The sequence below is a fragment of the Bubalus kerabau genome, chromosome 14 (genome assembly GCF_029407905.1).
Source record: "Bubalus kerabau isolate K-KA32 ecotype Philippines breed swamp buffalo chromosome 14, PCC_UOA_SB_1v2, whole genome shotgun sequence".
In the NCBI taxonomy this organism is placed as follows: domain Eukaryota; kingdom Metazoa; phylum Chordata; class Mammalia; order Artiodactyla; family Bovidae; genus Bubalus; species Bubalus kerabau.
The window spans coordinates 30238069-30258207 of NC_073637.1; the positions used below are offsets into that span (position 1 = coordinate 30238069).

The 20139-nt window shown below is 39.2% G+C and overlaps 1 protein-coding gene across 20 annotated transcripts in view; it reads left to right on the forward strand.

Moving 5' to 3' along the window:
• The window catches only part of YTHDF3 (YTH N6-methyladenosine RNA binding protein F3), a 33802-nt gene extending 27670 nt beyond the window's left edge, over positions 1-6132 (forward strand). For 19 of the 20 annotated variants that reach the window (XR_008702158.1, XM_055546107.1, XM_055546108.1 and 16 more), the window contains one exon: positions 3038-6132. Coding sequence is in view for 2 of the 20 variants with exons in the window: in XM_055546104.1 (XP_055402079.1) it covers positions 3038-3061 (24 nt within the window). In the remaining 18 variants the exon portion in view is untranslated. Of the gene's footprint in view, positions 1-3016 lie in introns of all 20 variants that reach the window. The other variant, XM_055546103.1, reaches the window with a different exon arrangement.
• The last annotated feature ends 14007 nt before the right edge of the window (positions 6133-20139 follow it).

The window sequence follows — 20139 nt, forward strand, 5'->3', positions numbered from 1 at the left end:
CGGTTAAAGTTCTTTAGTTTTTATAAGTCTCTTCAAGTCTTCTTTTTACTGTTGAGTTTGTTTTGGCACGTTGTATTTAATAAATAATATTTTTAGCAAGTTGTTGGTATTGTCTCAAACATTTTTGGCACATTGGCATTTGGGACCCTATGGACTGTAGCCTTCCAGGGTCCTCTGTCCATGAGCTTCTCCAGGCAAGAATACTGGAGTGGGTAGCCATGCCCTTCTCCAGGGGATCTTCCCCACCCAGGAATTGAGCCGGAGTCTCCCACATCACATGCATATACTTTACTGTCAGAGCCACCAGGGAAGCCTCATATTGGTGTTAATCAGATCAGATCAGTCGCTCAGTCATGTCCGACTCTTTGCGACCCCATGAATCGCAGCATGCTAGGCCTCCCTGTCCATCACCAACTCCCGGAGTTCACTCATACTCAAAGTCCATCGAGTCAGTGATGCCATCCAGCTGTCTCATCCTCTGTCATCCCCTTCTCCTCTTGCCCCCAATCCCTCCCAGCATCAGAGTCTTTTCCAGTGAGTCAACTCTTCGCATGAGGTGACCAAAGTACTGGAGTTTCAGCTTTAGCATCATTCCTTCCAAAGAAATCCCAGGGCTGATCTCCTTTAGATTGGACTGGTTGGATCTAATAGTATTTAAAATTTTTTTTAGCTATATCAGTCTTCATATAATTTATGCTTTCTTTTTTTAAAATGAGTCTTTTCTAGAGATTTTTCTATTGTTAGCTTCTTTTACCTCCTCCCCCCAACATCAGTGTTTGTTTTTGTTTTCTTGTGCTGTCTTTGTTTTTTGTTTTCTGTTAAATTGTTCTCCTGGGTCTTATATTCTACTTTGGGGGACTTAATTGCTGCTCCTTTCCTAACATACTGAGTAGATGATGAGCTCATTTTTCGGCTGAAAAATATACATATTTTCAAATCAACACTTGTAAATTTCTAAGTGCTATTTGAGGGCTTAGATTTAGTATATTGTACTGGTGTAAAAACTTTGGAATTTTTGTTATGGTTTTTTGGGAGACTTTTAAAAGTGTTTTAGAATTTCCAGCGTGGAAAGATTTCGTTGTTGTTACCTGTTTGCTGTTAAAATTGGTGTCAGAAAATGTGATCTGTATGATACCTATTCCTTGGTATTTAGGTTCGTTTTCTGGTCTAACATGTAGTTCCTTTTTGTAATTGTTCATTGTGTACCCTGCTGTAATTATTTGGCTCAGTTTTCTGTTTTCTGTATATTCAGTCTTTTATTTTCACCAATTTGTCTTCTTTATCAATTACTGAGAGAAATGTGTTTAATTCTCCTAGTACAATTAAGAACCTGTCAGATTTTCTTTGTAATTCTGACAACTTTTAATATATATAAAGTTGTATTTTTAGCTTAATACTGCTGAAATTATAAAATGTTTTTCATTCAATATGTGATTGTTTATCTCTAACAATGGTTTTTGCCTTTAGAATCCACTATAACTGTATATATCAATCAAGTATATACAGTTGATTGATTCAGTCTTCATCTGGCTTGTTTTTCACTATTTTTAACTTTTCTATCTCCTTATGTTTAAGGTTAATTTCTTGTAAATCATTTTTTAATACAAATTTGAGCTCTTTTGTGGTTCTGTTGAACCTACATGTTTTGATGGCTTTATTTAAATGTATATTTCTGGTGCTTTATATTTGTGCTTTCTCATTAATCATTTCATGGGGAAGAATGAACGGTGAGCCATTCGTTACCTCCTGTGTTTTATAATCCAGCTAATTATAGCAGGCTTCACCATTTCTCATACAAATCTGTTTCCTTCAGCTGAGAAATAAACTTCCTTTATGTTTAGGCTGATTTTTTTTTTTTTTTTTTTTAAAGCTTTAGGTACCTTGTAAAATTAGACTGTAACTTCCTGGTTCCAAATTATTATTACTTTTTTCCAATTTTGGGGGGTCTTTTTCCTTTATGCTGTTGGATTTTTGTTTTTGTTTATCCTTTTGGAAATTAGCTCGCTTTGTGTCTGTTTTCATTTTTGTTTTATTCTTTGATTTCAGAATATCCCACTGATACTTATGGGTGCATAAATAGTTTATTTGTGGTTATTTGTATAGTAGGACATTTATTTGTTAAACTTTCTGTGTTAAATACTGTCATTCAAGTTGTAGAAATACACACAAACGAAGAAGGAAGGGCTTCAGTAACAAAGAACTTTAGGTTTGTCTTTAAATTTTTAAATAATTTTCTGATGTCACAGAGGATGGGACATCAATTTTACCATTTTCAAAGTATGCACATATTTATTATGGAATCTGTATTACTCATGAAAAAGGAGTAGTGAAACCAAAAATAGAGTCTTAGGATGTATTAGACACAAGTGGCTTTCAAACTGTGGTCCTTGGACTGGAGTGAACTTGTTAGAATTGCAGGCTCAAAAAATAAGTATTGCGGGTGGATATTTGATTAAAAACCATCATGAAAACATCACTCAGTTTAACTTTTGTTCAAGGGATACCTGCTTTCTTAAAAGGAATTATTAGTAATAAGTATTAATATTTATTCATATGAAGAATTATGCTGAATGTGAGAGTATGACATGGATAAATTAATACTGAAAGCTTAATTGAATGCAACTCTAATGCTCCTCTTGTCCTTTCCTCCTGACCCTACCTCAGCCAGTAGTTTTCAGATTGCTTCACAGAACTTAACAGTCTATTTGATACTTAACCATCAAGAACTCATGGAAGGGACTAGAAATACATTTATTGTAGTAGCCTCACGTAAACAAAATTCTGTGGGAAAACAGGGCTGTGGAAGGGACCTATAATCTCTTGAACTGGGTCTTGGTGTTTGGAATTGTTTATTTTAAAATGGCTTGTGGTACTCCCACTGAGGTGTGTGTAGGTAATAGTGAATCGTTTTTGCCTAACTACTTGAATTAGTATTTGAAGAACTTCTTATGGACGTGGTTTTCTTTCTATGTGCATCTAATTTAAATCGCTAAACAATGATGATGTTTCCTTAAAGGTCTTTGTGTTTTTCTTTCAGGAGAGAAATAGAAACAAACAATAACCCTATGAAGATGTCCTGTTAGAATCACAACACTAATGATGTAGACTCTGGAAATGCCTAATAAGTCAAAGACAACGTTATTAAAGCTTTTTTCTGCTTAAGGTGACATCTTTGAACTCTAACAACACAGAATTGACTCTTCTTGTAATGGTTTTCATCAGCGCGTCTGCCCTTATACTCTCACCAAACACACTTGAGAACTGTAACTCCGTCAAGCACTTTCTGTCCTGAAGCTTTTACCAGTATCTGCTGTCTTTTGTAATTATGCATCCTAGCTAAGGCACAGAAGACTGAATGAATGCAAGGATTCATTAACTCTTTGAATTTGTTAAATACTAACAGTTAACCATTAGAAGTGGTTCAATGATGTAAGAGTCACACTGCTTCAACTTTTTCTTTGTTGTAGTTTTTAAATTGTCAATTTTTAGCTATTTGACAGATTAAAAGCAAAAGAATCATGCCATACTTAGTCCTGGAGTTCAAGTCTAAATGTTTATGTGAAAATTATTGTAGTAAACTTTTAATATGGCAAAGCAACCTTAAGCTCTATTTTAGCCAAATGAAACATAATCTGAGATTATATTAGAACATTTCCCTTGTCTTCAAACTGTTTGGTGTAACAGAATATTGATATGCAGCTTGGTGGGTCTCACCAGTTAATGCACATTCTTCTCCCCTCCTTCCCCCAATAATATGTATACTGAAAAATGTGCATTTGTCTGAGGAATTATTTTGTTTGCTACCACTTAATGAATCTCAAAATTTTGAGTAATGTACCTCAGTCTAATCAGACTTTTTATGACCTTTATAACTACATTTAAAACCCTTAATTCCTATTTCTGGGTGTTTGCGAGCCTGATTGCTATCATGAAGTAAAAAATTTATTACTCTAGGTATTCACTAGCTAAATAAACATAGTTCTTGTTTAGCAAGCATATATTGTTCCTCAAGTCCTTTCTCCGGCTTTTGCGGTGTCCTGGCATCCTTAAAATATTTGAAAATATGGCCTTGATCCATGGATTAAATCAGTATCTAAGTGAATGTGTTGATGTTTTATTGATCAGATCTATATAAATGGGAATACAGCATATATCTGGGTATTCTTATAGTTATCTTTTTAACATCTTATTTTTTTCATTAATGACATATCAACATTAATTTTGTATCTTGAAACAAATTGATTTTGTATAATTAAACGTGTCAAGCATCTGTATTACCTGATTTGATGGCATATGGTTATGAAATAATGTACTGCCCCTTATATTACGGTTCCAAAAGGAGAAAGCTATGTAGAAAGATGCATTAAGGATGGAAATAGCAATATAGTAGATTTGAATACCTTGGTGTTTTGCGTTACTCCACTTATGTTTACATCATGTTTAGAATGTTTTCATTACTATGGTCTTTGGTCACTTCAACTCAAAAATTTAGTGACAGATATTTCTTTGAGGATTTCATTTATATGATTTTTTTTGTACAATATTTTCTTAAAATGTACAAATACTGTATTCAGGTGAAAAAAGTACAGTATTTGTAGATAAATTGTAGTGACTTCACAGTGCTTTGGTAGTCCCAGCATAGTTATCAGTGTTTACTGAAGGGAACATCAAAATATTAATAGTGTATTACAAAAATCAAGACTTTCTTAAAGGAAAATTGCACCTATTTTACCTTTTTCAGAGTAAGCCATGAAATCTTGTAAGATATCTCTTAACTATTTATAATGAAAGTTGGTGTTTGGGTGTAGTCCCCGCAGCAGCGTTCCACGTCCCTTGGGTTATATGGTGGGACGGGTCAGAGGACTCTTGTCACTCTGAAGGTCCTGTGGGAGAAAACTGTGCAGGAGTGACCTGTAGAAAGGCTCTGAGTCCTCTGAGCTGCTCTTTTTCTTGGTGCTTTATTAGCAACTCTGAATATTTTTTATAAAACTAGTTATTATTCACAGATCGAAACTTGTTTAATTTACAGTAGGTTTCTGTGTAAGAAATGTCACAGAACACTCAGCAGGCAGGCTGATTGCAATAGCAGACTCAGAAGTGTCACCTGTAATTCTACTCGTGGTGAGGAGTTCCTCCCAGTGCCTTTAACCTGGATTTCTAATATTAAGTGAAATGGGTGCAGCATTCCTTTGGGAAAAACAAAAACAAAACTTTTCAATAGGTGAATTTTTTTTTCCCCCTCATTTAAGTTTTCTTCCGAGTACCTACTTTCTCTCCCTTCTTGGTCTGTCAATGTACAGCAGAATATTTTTCCTCTTAAGTGAAAGGATCGCAGGTTGTCCCATTAGCACAAGGAATGGGAGGTTTCTTAACTCCTGGGACCCAGAAGAGGGAGAAATTGGGCTGTTCAACAGGAGACTGACCCGATGTTTTGAGCAATCACAGATTGAGACATTATTGGCCCAGTAAACTCCTTGCCTAATGTTTTTCCAAGATCTGGTTTGAATGTTTCTTAATTAAAGTTTATCTTATATGGGTGTTTTATTTTGAAAGGTATTATATAGTTTGTATATTTAACAGTAAGGGGGAAAATGTAACCAAAATTAGTATTCTTTCTCTATACATATTGGTACTTGAAGACTCCTTTCAGAAGAAACCCCAGCCTTTTCCTGAGTTCAGTCCTTGTTTTAACTTAAGTGATCTTTTTAATTCTGAAGCTGTGTTCTTTTTGAATACCATGCATGGGGGTTAAAGCTGATGTTAAAACAGTTTGCAATAAAAAAAAAAAAAAAGAATCAGCTTAAGTCATTTAATCATTTCAAGTGCATTCTGCATCCTATAAACATAAGTTTGAGAAATTTAAGAGAATTGTGTTTCATTAAGTTTTGCATATCTTTTGTTATGCCATGTAAATTCCCTTTTTCATATGATTAAAGAAAGGTTATGATAAAATGATTAGTTCATTTACATTCACTTGTAGCAATTACATGAGAATTTGAATTTTGTCGTGTTTGGGTTTGTTCATTCCTGTGAATGATGGTACAGTTAGGTGAGATTTTCTGTTATGGTACCCAAACTCACCATTTGGTCCTCTTAATCTTTGAGGGTTTCAATAAAAATTGTTCACTCCTATCTGTGTTCTTTCCATTTTATCTTTATAAATATGCATTGCCTTCCAGAAAATGTTAACGTTTTTGCCAACTCAGTTAGGAATTTCCTGATTGACATATTTCTTAAGTACAAATAGATTATATCACTCTATTTAGTTGGCCATTTGAAATTAAGTAGGGGAATTACAGAGAGGAGGAAGGCTAACAGTTTATCCTAATCTTTATCCACTCCAGTGAGCTTATTGAATTACATACCATTAATACTTAACTTAGAGCAAAAGAGAAAGAGGCTTATTTAATGGGAGGAAGTCTTGGCACCAGCTGTCTAATGACCATAACCTCCCATTCTTGGGACCAGGGAATGCTTTTTAATAGTGTGTACATTATCCTTTGGGCTGGTTACAGCTTATGGAGGTAGGGTGGTGGTGACTCTGAATGGTGTGTTGGTAATCGTTGCTGGGCTCTGTAAAGCACTTGTTCAGACGGAGGAAACCAGAGTTTAGTTTTGTGCTGCATACAACACAGTTAGCCTGCGATCAGGACATTGTTTTACAGGCACCCCAGGTGTCCACACTGTGGCATCACTGGAAGCCCCCTTCTTACTGTTCATCTCCTAAAGAGAAGGTTTGCCTCACTTCAGCAGCTTATATTTGAGGCTACTTGCTTCTGGTTGGGACTCTTACTGGCTTGGCTTTATCTTCATGACATTAGATTCAGTAATTCTAGTCTAGGAACAATCTTGCAGTTAGAAGCTAAGTGACCTAAGTTGTTTGCTTGCTTAGTTGACCCATGAACAACACAGGTTTGAACTACATGGGTCCACTTGTACATGGACTTTTTTTAGTAGTAAATATGAGTGTACTGCACAATCAGGTTGACTGAATCCATGGACTCGGTCATTTCCTAATCTTGACGTGTAATCTTTCCCCATCTCTCTTGGTGCATCATAATGAGGAGCAGAAGTCCCCTGTAAATCACCCACAGATAGGACAGTTTAAATACAATTTATTTATGAACATTGCAGTAAATTCAGAATGTGTCTAGTCCATAACTTGAGTTACTTGTACAACATTGGAACTAATTGTAAATAAAAGTTGTTATAAAATTTAGTGTTCAAGTAACATGTGAGTTCAGAGTTTGTAGCACTGTGGGGTGGGGCTTCCACATCCCTTCCTGCTATCCTGGGCCCTTCCAAAGAATACCCCTTATGTAACACACTCAGAGGTTAGCTGCTGGAATGTCATTTTGAAACATCGTTGGCTACTTCTGACATGTTTGTAACCTGAGTAGAATTATTGTATAGAGGAAGATTTTAGAATTGGAAATTGGAAAGTCAAACAGTCCCTCTTTTTTTTTCCCCCCTTAGGAAATTTACCCATTTCATGGATAGGTTGCAGTTGCTCTACATTTTACCCTATTAATGTAGAAAATACTGAAATAGAAGCTGGTTTGTAAGATGAAAGACAAAACATTGTATCTAAAGATAAACTATGTTTTACACAATGGTTCCTTTTCCCTTCGTATTAAATTTTAAATATCTATTTCTTTTTGTTAAAATGATAATTTTACATACTCGATAAGTATATCTGCATCACAAACATAGCTCAGTAATTCTCATACTGTTTCTAGAGGCTTGTAATAGGAAGCGCGCACGATTCCTTCTAACTGGAAGACTGACCCTCAGCAGATCACTGTGTGGTCAGTGCTCTTAAGTTCAGGAGGTGGGCATAAAATGCATCTTAGCTTCTTTGCAGTTCTGAATTTTTACAACTTTATGATTTCAATCACTTTCTAAGCTTGACTTACTCCGGCAATGAGTGTTCATTCAAAAGTAAGTCTGGAAACCAGTAAAATTTATGATAGTTATCTTTTGTTTATTTCAAAATACAGGTACTGAAAACCTCAAATTATATTTGATTAATTGCCTCTGATAAAATACAGCCACTACTTCCCTTCAGTGAGTCTTGAAGTCTAGTGGTTCAAACCGTGATCTTAGCGACCTCATGGACTGCAGCCCACCAGGCTCCTCTGTCCATGGGATTCTCCAGGCAAGAGTACTGGAGTGGGTTGCCATTGCCTTCTCCGGGCTACAGTCCATGGGGTCGCAAAGAGTCGTCAGGACTGAGCGACTTCACTTTCACTTCTCACAGAACAACTGAGAAAACGGTACAGAGAGTTTCCATCTACTTTGCACCCAGTTTCCTTTCTTGTTAACATCTGCCATTAGTCTGGTACATACGTTGTAATCAATTAATTGGTATTGATGTGTTGTTTTTTTTTTTTCTGATTTTTGTGTGTTTTTACCAAATGTCCTTATTCTGGTTCAGGGCCCCATCAAAGATAGATACCACAGTACTTTTCAGTTGTCATGTCTCCTTGGATTCCTCTTGACCAAGATGGTTTCTCACACTGGGTTTTGATGACCTTGATAGTACTGAGAAGAACTGGTTAAATATTTTGTAAAGTACTCTTTCTTTGGAACTTATGTCTTCCTTATGATTAGACTGGGGTTACAAGTTTTTGGGAGAAAGACCACACATGGGTAAAGCTGCCATTTCTACCACATCATGTTAAGGATACATACCACTGACATGCACCTGTTGATTTGACTTTGACCGCTTGGCTGTGGTAGTGTCAGATTTCTCAAGTCACTCTTTTCCCTCCTTTCCACATGGGGCTTTGGGAGGAAGTCACAGTCCATACTTGGGTAGACAGTTACATTCTTCTTTCATCCTTGTGTTTATAAAGAGGAATACAGGAATCATACTACTACCTAGGCTCATCCTGGCAGGCTCGTGTGTCCTTTTTACTTTTATTAATTGGAGGATAATTGCTTTACAATGTTATATTGGTTTCTACCATACAAAAATGTGAATCAGCCTTAAGTGTGCTTATATCCCATCCATCTTGACCCTCCCACCCCACTCTAGGTCATCACAGAGCCCCCGGCTGAGCTCCGTGTGCTATACAGCAGCTTCCCCATGTATTTCACACATGACCATGTATATATGTCAATGCTACTCCCCTTTTCACTTTTATCTCTTTAGAGCTACCCTCCCCTCCCTCTTTTTCTTTCCTTATTTCTCAACAGTTAGTTGTATTTTAGAGGAATTCTAATAGAGATTCATACCTCCTCCCTGAATGGATTCTAATTGTGTGTATAACAGTGCAGAAGTTTTAATAAAGGGAGTGAAGGTGTATTAATAGGGAAAAGTTAGATGGTAGCTGATTATCTTGGTCTTATGTATAAGAACAGATAGTCATTCAAATTTGCCTGGATTGAAAAACCAGAGGTAAGAGTTAAACAACGTGGTTAGAATGATGCACTCCTTTTAAAGAAGGTGATTTAAATAGTTCGGCATCCTTTTTGATGGAATGGTTTTGAAATATTTCTGAGTCTGCTGCATAATATTCTCGCCAAGAGCATAGACTTTGGAGACTGATAAACCTGTACTGGAATCTGGGTGCCCTAGGCTCCGAGCCTAGATTTCCTCATCAGTTAAAAAAATAAAGGGATGAGTATTAGTCACTCAACCGTGTCTGACTCTTTGCGATCCCATGAACTATAGCCCGCCAGGCTCCTCTGTCCATGGAATTCTCTAGGTAAGAATACTGGAGTGGGTAGGTAGCCATTTCCTTCTCCAGGAGATCTTCCTGACCCAGGGATAGAACCCAAGTCTCCTGCATTGCAGGCAGATTCTTTACTGTCTGAGCTACCAGGGAAGCCCCAAAAGGAGTGAGAATGGAGCCTATTTCAGAAGGATTAAATAAAGCGGTGAGCACAACCCCTGGGTCTGTGGCAAGACTAAGTGTTAACTTGCTCTTTTGTTTCATATGGAAAATTTAGGATTTATTGATTACCACTGGACATTTCTTAGGATAATCTTCATTGCTCAGATGCAGTAGAAAGTTTGATTATTTTCAGTTCATAGTGTTATATGATTGAGATCCTGAGGACAGGCCACTGCCTGTCTAAAGTTTAGTTAAATTATTATTTATCTTTGTTTTTTGCAATTTTGGGTTTTCAGTGACTGTCAGCCATTATTTTTCAAAGTAAGTAAACTGCAACAATACAGTTAGTTAATCCTGCTAGAGCAGAGCAGACAGCAAAACCGAAGGCAAATTAGACTAAAAGAGCAAATGGGGGAATAACAAGAATATCTATAAGCAATATAAGAAAATAAAGGCAAAGATGAAAATTAGATCAAGAAATTTTGCTGTAACTAAGACCTGGCACTGCTAAGTAAATGTGTGTGCTTAGTCGCTCAGTCATATCCAACTCTGTGCAACCCATTGGACTGTAGCCACAAGGCTCCTCTGTCCACGAAGTTTTTCAAGCAAGAATACTGGAGTGGGTGCCGTTTCCTTCTCCAGGATCGTAGTGACCCAGGGATTGAATTCGCATCTCCTGTGTCTCTTGTGATGCAGGGGGATTATTTACCTGCTAAGCAATAAATAAATACTTAAAGAAAAAAAAATTATGCTTTGCCTGTTACAAATGCCCCTTGATATCCATGCCACTTAAGTATGTTAGTGAATTATAAGAGCTTCACAATGAATATTTAGTAACAATTCAAAATGGAAACACTAATGTGGATGTATTACCTCAGTATGGCATTGGTAACATTGTACAGCTTTAGAAGGAAGAGGTATTTGACATATAGCAATTCTAGCTACTCTGGTACATATTCAAGATTATATCTTGAGGTAAAAAGTTTACAAATTAAAGCTTTATCATAATATTGTTGCATGCTAACATTAAAGCGATTGTCTCCAGTATATTAAGCTTATTCTGCTTAGGCTGTCAGCAGTAACTGACTTGGTTAGAGTACAGTTAATACTTGCATCTCAGAGCTGTTTTCTAGTTTGCCCTTGTACATATGCTTACCAATATCATTTGTGGTTTTTTCTAAGCTTGTTTATTCCAGTTGTACTTATTTCTTTTATTATGAGATTTAAATATGTAAACTGATAAAATGTGACTGAAAGAGAGCTGTTGCTTTGAAAACTAAATTGACGGCTTTGGAAATACTTGATAAAAGGGAGTTGTCTAGGTGTAGATCAGAAAACGGAAAAAAACGTGGCAGGAAACTCATTAAAATGTAGAAGTTGCTTGTAGTTTGCAAGTGTATTTTCAGTTTTCACTCCAGTGGGAAATTTTAGATGGTGCCTTAGAGGTGAGGTGTGGTTCATAGAAGACAGACATGATTCCTATTCGAAGAACTCTTGGACCTAAAATCAAATCCTTGTGGGATCCTAGTTCTGAGATCAGGAACTGAATCCAGGCCCTCGGCAGTGAAAGTACAGAGTCCTAACCACTGGACCATCAGGGAATTCTCTACATATTTGTTTTAAATTACAATGTGCAAGGTTTGTTTGTATCACTTACAAATCCACTCCTTAAATGACATATCTTTCATTATTTTACACTTTATTTTAAAGGTTTTGACCTAAATTATCCTTTTCAAAGTCCCAAAACTTCTTTCCCTCTGTATTAAATAACATGACTGCCTGTGTCCATATGTAATGATAACTTGGTAGGACATCTTTGCAAATAAATGTAATAAAGACAAGTATTCATCCCCCTTGGAAAATATAATGTGCCAGCACTTACATATTTGTTCCAAATATCTAAACTATGAGCAATGTTTTCTGTGTGTAATGTTGGAGAGAAGAAATGTACCCACTAACAATTTCTCATATCTAAATTTAAAGCCAACTGAAACCATGTCAAGTCTTGAGTCAAACCATTCCTCTTTTGGAAAGGCACATATTTCCTTTCTCAGAGTTTATGTAAATTGATGGTTTTCCCCTGTTACTCCTTTAGTAAGGTGGGGGGCGGGAAGGCCTGAGAAAGAAGTTAGATATTCGATACCTATCTTGGAGTTGTATGTGGCCTTGGCTTGATTCTTTGTTTTGGTTCTTCCCCCCACCCCCAAATTTCTTCAGCTTTCCAGGTGATGGTTGAAAAGTCACGTGTTAAATTGAAATGTGAAATGGAAAACTGAAGTTTTCAAATTTCTTCAGGTTTCCAGGCAGTAGTTGAAAGGTCAAATGAAAAACCAAAGGGATGAATATCAATAGCATATATATGTATGTGTGTGTGAAGAAATATTGAACAGCTTTCTGAGAAAGGTTCAAATGTTGAAAAAGACGTTAATGCGAGTTTCATTCTCATAGACACAGCCTCTTCTTCCCCTTCAGTTCTTGTGTACCATTTGGTGTAGAAACATCCATTCCTTTTAAGGAAAGCCTCCCATCTTTTGTCACTGTAGATCTGCTTTTACATCATTCAGGAGTGTCGCACAGGACCAATGGTAGACAAATTACTGCCTTGGAAGTGGTTCATGGATGGTTTTGAGTCTTGGATCTACTGTCCTAGTATCTAGTCTTAATGCAACTCCCCATTTAATAATAAAATGATCACCAATCACTATCCTATTGTAACATTTATGTCACATTTATAGTATAATACTATATAATCATAATACCCTCAAATTTATTAACAGCTTGAGCCACAGTTCTCAAACTTTTCTGTTACCCTGAAATGACTGAGGAACCCCAAAAGCTTTTGTTCCTATGGATTTTATCAATAGTTACCATACTGGAAACTAAAACGGAAGAATTCTGAAGGGCTTAATGTTTCATTTAGTAGCAGCTGGATTTTCATCGTTCTTGTGTTCAAGCTATTGCAGTATCCCTTGTCATGTAATTCTCTGGGAAACTGAACTGTACACTCAGTAGAAAATAAGAGTGAAGAATCCTGGTATGATTATGAGTATAAACTTGGCACTGTGGATGCCCCCTGGGAACCAGTGCTTTGGGGACACTTGATGGACTGTGTGGTGTTCGTGGTAAATAGCTGTCCTTAGATCTGTCAGCTCCTGTTGGATAACTCCACCATTCATGGGTACACAACCCCCCACCTTTCTAGAGAGACACACCAGTCTTTGTCCTTCTTGATCTGCCAACATAAAGTCCAACAGGCTTCTCAGTTAACATCTTCATTACAAGGAACCTATTGTTCAGAGATTTTAATTACCCCTGAACTTTTTTCCTTTAACTTTGTATCCTCACCTTATCTGCTGTTTTATTGCCTATAGAAATAAGAACGTGAGTGATTTGACGTTCAAATTAGTTTTTTTTTTAAATATTTATTTATTTGGCTGTGCCGGGTCTTAGTTGCCACACTCAGATCTTTAGTTGCGACATGTGGTATCTAGTTCCCTGACGAGGGATCGAACCTGGTGCCCCTGCATGGGAGCATGGAGTCTTAGCCACTGGACCACCAGGGAAGTCCCTCAAATTAGTTTTGACTTGTGTTCGTATTTGTCAGGGATTTGTTTTGGGGGATATCTGCTGGGGGATGTTTGCTTTCATCCTTGGTCTTCCTTGCCTCTCCTAACCCCACTCAGCACGCTCTCAGTTCCTTTTTCCTCTGCTCTCCTTTCCACACCACCATTTAGCTTACAAAGCTCCAAGCAAAGGTGGTGGGAACAAAAGCACGGGCTGTGCCGAGTGAGCGGGCTTCCTCTTCTCCATTTTCCCCAACTCCACTTCTCTCCTGTCCAAGTCGCGCTCTCCTGTTTCCATTGTTAACCAGCCCGGATTCCCCTCCAGCCTCAGCTCACACACCTTCTCTCTGCCCTGTCCCCATCCTCCAGCCACCCTGACTTTCTTTCATTCCACATACTTTAGATTCACTCCCACTTTCAGGGTCTTCTGTCATCGGCTTGGATCAGATATTTGCTTTTTTCTAGGGACTCTGCTAGGATAACTTCCTCAGAGAAGATGTCCTGAGGGGGATTCAACAGGGAGGGGACATAGGTACAGCTAATGCAGATTCATGTTGAGGTTTGGCAAGAAACCATCACAATATTATAAAATAATTATCCTCGAATTAAATACATATATATATATATAAAGTGAAAGTGAAAGTTGCTCAGTCGTGTCCAACTCTTTGTGACTTCATGGACTGTATTGCAACCCCATGGACTATATACAGTCCATGGAATTCTCCAGGCCAGAATACTGGAGTGGGTAGCCTCTCCCTTCTCCAGGGGATCTTCCCAACCCAGGGATCAAACCCAGAATATATATATAAGGGAGAGAGAGACTGGATGTCCCTAGTCTCCATAGTTGAAACAGTTACCCTACCACTCCATTCTCTTACCCTCTATTTTCTTCATAGAACTTCTCCAGAAGTTCTTGTGTTTGTTCTTGTCTTTGTAAACTGTGAGATTAGGAGGGAAGGGACTTCTCTGGAATGTAAAGTGCTCTGAAGCTCCCAGTTGAATGAGTCATCGGCACCTCCCAGCCGCTCCAGGGTTGGGATGAATGGAGCCTTTGCTATTGATGTTTCGATGGTGGCCTTTGCTGATTGAGATCCAGACATCAGTCTATAAACTGGTGGTGAGTGGAGCAGGAAAAAGTTGCTGCTGCTCATTATTGTTTGAAAAAAAGCCATGTGACTTTCATTTTCTCACCAAGGGGCAGGTTCACCACCTGCCAATATCTCCATTTCAGTGCAGGTATTCTATTTGGCTGCTCTTTTGAAATCTGCCAGCTTCCCTCCCACTTTTCCTCCCTCCTTTCCTCCTGATCTCAATGAGGCAGCAGTGAGCGGTGGCATGAAGCAAGATCATAATTCCCTGCCTAGAATTGAACCTGGGTAACCTGAGGGAGGGACTGGGGGCAGGAGGAGGAGGGGATGACAGAGGATGAGATGGCTGGATGGCATCACCGACTCAATGGACATGAGTTTGAGTGAACTCCGGGAGTTGGTGATGGACAGGGAGGCCTGGTGTGCTGCAATTCATGGGGTCACAAAGAGTCGGACATGACTGAGCGACTGAACTGAACTGAACTGAACCTGAGTGAAAACCAGGAATCCTAGCCACCAGATCAGCAGGGCTAGAGGCTAGAATCTCTTTTTCCCTGGATCTTTGCCCCCATTGAAAGATCTTGGGGGCAGAAACTATAAATGCAGGTTCAAAGTTTATTATTAGAGATGTAGCACAACAAGTGAGAGAGCACAGAGAGAAATGGTTTGTTTAGTTAAGACAGAAGCAAGGAAGAGGTGAACACCCACAGAGAAAAGGTGTGACTGTCCCCCTAGAGAGGAGGAGCTCAATAAAGAGGCAATTAAGTCATTTATATAGGGCAGTTCTTCCGGGTCTTTGTTTACCTTTAACCAATTTTCTGGTTTCTTTTTCCACACCTGATCTATCCTGGGACCCTCCCCTGGGTACCCACACACCCCTCAGCCAAGATGAATCTTGAAGTGAAGGCTTCTGGGAGGAGCAAGACTCATTATGGCTGGTATTATCCCCTGACTTTTGACCCCTAGGAGCCTTTCTGAGCATGTGTAGTGTCTCACGTCCCCAAAGTGGGGGGGGGGGGGGGGGGGGGGCGGGGAAATGGAGATCCTTTAATCCTTTACTCAAACAGGGTTTTGCCCTTCTTTGTTCTTGCCATGACTATTACCTTAAGGATTTTACAAGAGACAAATAGTGGCAATTTTCCGTTTCTGTTGTTACTTCCATTTCAGAGGGCAAACAGGAGGCTGCTTGTAAATGCCTTAACTGGAGCCCACCTATCTCTCCTCTCAAGAAATGCCAGCAGTGTTAAGTATCTAATCTGAAGGCCACTTCTTCATGGCCCATGAAACACAAACAGGAGGCCAGTTTTAAACGTCTAACCTGGAGCCCATCTATCTCCTACCTCACTCCACTTTCTCCCTCTTTCCACCTCCTTCCTTCCTTTCTTCCTTCCTACCTTCCTCTTTTTTTCCTGCAAATTGCCTTTGATTGTCATTTAAACTGAACCATCTCTGGGTCAGATAAAGGGGCGGGCGGATAGAGTGTGATGGGCCTGCAATGGTTTCGAGTACTGGAAAAGACCTGTGAGATCACTGAATCCCATCTTTCAATTTCTAGTGGAAGAAACAGGCTGCGAAGCTACGACTTTCCCAGGGCCCCCGTGAGTGACAGAATGAGCACTTCAAAGCCCAGATTTTCTAGCTCCCACTTCAAAGCCAAAGGCTTCTAAATCTGTGCCCAAGCTTTCTCCTTAGTTGTTGACGGACCAAACAATTCAGTGTCTTCTTGTTGGTAAAGTGAGAAACATCCCCGCTCAGACTTGTTCGGAGCGTCAGGTGAGGATGCGCGCCGAGGGGCATCCTGCCGGCAGCCTCCGGGCGTGTCAGCCCCGGCTCCGCCCTCGTCCTCTGTCCTGCGGTCCTGGCGCCTCAAGTGGAAGAACCTGTTCTCCTAATTGGCCTGGTGTTTGTTCCTTTCTCTGCATTCCAACCTTACGTCTTCCACATCCTTTTCAAAGCCATGGGCTTTTCAGCTCTCACAGGACCAGTGTGGCCTAGACAAGTGAATCATTAAGAGTTGTCTTTTTTAAAATGTGCCTAATTTTTAGAGATCGAGGTTTACTGAAGCGTATATAGCACTTTTCACTTCAGAAATGTAGCACGATACTGGATGCTTGGGGCTGGTGCACTGGGACGACCCAGAGGGAGGGTATGTGGAGGGAGGAGGGAGGAGGATTCAGGATGGGGAACACAAGTATACCTGTGGCGGATTCATTTCGATATTTGGCAAAACTAACACAATATTGTAAAGTTTAAAAATAAAATAAAATTTAAAAAAAGTAAAAAAAAAAAAAGTGCCTAATTTTAGAGATCGAGGTTTACTGAAGCATATATAGCACTTTTCACTTCAGAAATGTAGCCATTTCTTTTGTTGTTGTTGTTTAGTAGCTAAGTCCTGTCTGACTCCATGGAGTATAGCCCACCAGGCTCTCCTTTCTATGGGGATTTTCCAGGCAAGAATACTGGAGTGGGTTGCCATTTCCTACTCCAGGGGATCTTCCTGACCTATGGATTCAACCTGTGTCTCCTACATTGACAGCTGGGTTCCTAACCGCTGAGCCACCAGGGAAGCCCAGTCACTTCTTTAAGTTACCCTAATGCCTCTACTGTATAGAAAACTGCCCCACCATCAGATCATCCTTATTCATGATACAGGAGTGGGCTTCCCAGTGGCGCTAGTGGAAAAGGAATCCACCTGCCAGTGCAGGAGACATAAGACAGGAGCGATGCTTCCAGTTTTAGATGAAGTAATAAGGATTTTATCAACTGACTTCTATACTACCCAGCTTCGTGTGATTTGTAATTGAATAAAACAAAAAAATTAAATTACATAAAATGACAGCAGAGGGAGCTATTGAGGTTTGATTACATTTTCCATTGCCCTGGCTGAGGGTTTTCTTTATCATATTTCGACTTAGACTTTCTCAGTTTTCTCAGTTGTCAACAGGCAGGGCAAGTTTTATTATATTAGAAGAGAATATATACACTGTGGAGGATTACAGAAAATGAGTTTTTCTTTTTTCTTAAAATCTGGTCCCCTTTCCATCCCTTTATCATTACCCCAAACACCTATTAAGGTAGTTGGCATAAGAAAAGTCATAATTTTACGGCAGTGATTTTAGAAATGAAGCTCCTCCATTAGGCTAAATCTGGGTCAACAGGATTAGCTGTTCTACAAGTCACTGTCCCAACTTGTGTTTCTGTCTGGCTTTGTGGAGACTGATTTGGGGGTCTCAAGTCTTACGGTGATTGCCTGTATTAATGTGAGCACTATCTCTCCACCCTGCTTCAATTATATACAGTGGAAAATGAGACCTGAAAGTGTTGAAATTCACAGCATTTTGTGAAAAACCCTCATGATGAGGAGGGAAGGTTGCCCTGGATGATATGTGCTGTGTGCATGTGTGGGTGGTGGCTGCCGTGTGTGGGTGGGCGACAGTTTGGGGAGGGAGGTGGAAAAAGTTTGTTTCACGCCTTTCTTTAGGTCACACCCACGTGTGTGATCTATTTCTGGTCTCCATGGATGTGGTCCCTGCTGGCCCTGTGCCCCCTAACTGGACCCTCAGCTTCAGAGTTCTCCCCACTCCAAGCCTAATCTCTTCACTTCAGCCATTGTCTTCATTTTTTCAACACCACTCTGAATTCCTCTCCTAGGAAGTTCTCTTTGTGTACATAAGTGCACAAAAAAAAGGTGTGAGGGGGTGGGCGTACTCCTTGCAGTATTGTTTGTAATAGCAAATTAAAGAATGGAGACAAGCCTGTTGGTCTAAAAAGTAAATGGTGGAATTCCTTACAATGAAACATTAGGTAGCTGTAGATGCTGATGCAAGAAGGTGGTGATATATTTTCTTAAATTAAAAAAAAAAAACAAAAACTTCATGGCATATATGATCTGTACCAGGAGTTTTAAAATTTACACAACTGGAATAAGAGATCCACATATAATTTTAATACATAATTTAAGCATTTTAAAAAGGGTTTTATAGCTAAAGATTTTGGAAGTATACATAAGGCATTCATAACAATGACTACTTCTAAAGTATGATGTTAACCTTGCTGGCTGAGGGGGAGGAAAGAGGAGAGGTTTTGCTTTTTGTCTTACATCTTTCTTTGTTTTTCTAAAATGCAATTTTGTTGTGTCTTTATTTTATTATTATTATTGGAGTAGAATTGCTTTTAAAATGTGTTAGTTTCAGATGTACAGCAAAGTGAATCAGCTATACTTATATCCACTCTTCTTAAGAGTCCTTTCCCAAGGTCATTACAGAGTACTGAGTAGAGTTCCCTGTGCTATACGTGCATGTGGGCTCAGTCATTTCAATTGTGTTTGACATTTTGCGACCGCCATGGACTATAGCCCACCAGGCTCCTCTTGTCCATGGGATTTCCCAGGCAAGAATACTGGAGTGGGCTGCCATGCCCTTGCCCTTCTCCAGGGGATATTCCCAACCCAGGGATCGAACCTGGGTGTCCCGCATTGCAGTCAGATTCTTTACCACTGAGCCACCAGAGAATATAGTAATGTGTGTACGTCAATCATAATCTCCCAATTTATCCCCCACTTTCCCCTCGGTAATCATGTTTGTTTTCTCCATTTATGACTCTATTCCTGTTTTGTAAATAAGTTCACTTGTGTCATATTTTAGATTCCACATATAAGTGATATCATATGATATTTGTCTTTCTTTGACTTACTTCACTCAGTATGACAGTCTCTAGGTCCATCCATGTTGCTGCAAATGGCATTATTTTGTTCTTTTTTTTTTTTTTTAATGGCTGAGTGTTATCTTTGCTTTGAACTGCCTACTGAGAGCTTCTAGTTATAATTGACAAAATAATTTAAATAAATGAATCTATTGATCTTCCAAGAGTGAATCACAGCCTCAGTGTCTCCTGAAGCCTTTCAGGCACCGCCGGGTCTGAGTTGGATGGTGTTTCTTTGTGGTCACTGAACTGAAATCCTCCTCTCTGCTTGAGGCAGCTTTTGTACTATGAAGCAGAAAGGGCTTTGATCTTAGGACTGGGTAAAATCAAGACCTGGACTTTACCTGCCATGTGATATTGGGCAAGATATGTAGCCCCCTTTAGCCTGAGTTTCTTCACCATGAAAGTGGGGACCCTGATGCCATTTTGCAAGACTGTTGTGAGGGGCAGAGTGAATTTCTGCCAAGACTCATCCAATGACAGGCAGATATCTGTGGTCAATAAGAGGTCACAGGTATTTTTTTAAAGAATGGAAACTATTTTGTCCATTCTCATAGCCTTGATGCTTTGTGGAATAAATGTAGTAATGGTTTTTATACAGGATCTTCTGCTGGCATGGCGTCATTCTTTAGACTTCTGTATCGAATTTTACCTGTGCTATGTCTCATTCACTTCAAGCTGTGCTGCCAGCTAGCTATGTGGATGAAGAGTCTTGAGTGTGGCTTAATATCAAAGCTTGCTGCCATAAGTCCAGTGGTTCTTTAGTGGCCTTCCTCCAAGGCGAATCCAGTGGTGAAATCCAGGCACTGTATTAGGAAGAACACAGTTATAAGAAATTCAGACTGAAAATTTGGCTTCTTGGTGGTTTCTACTGCTGATGGTGTGGGTTTTGTCTGGCCAGCATGGAGCAGAGAAGAGCAATTTAAGCTGATGTTGCAGCACTGG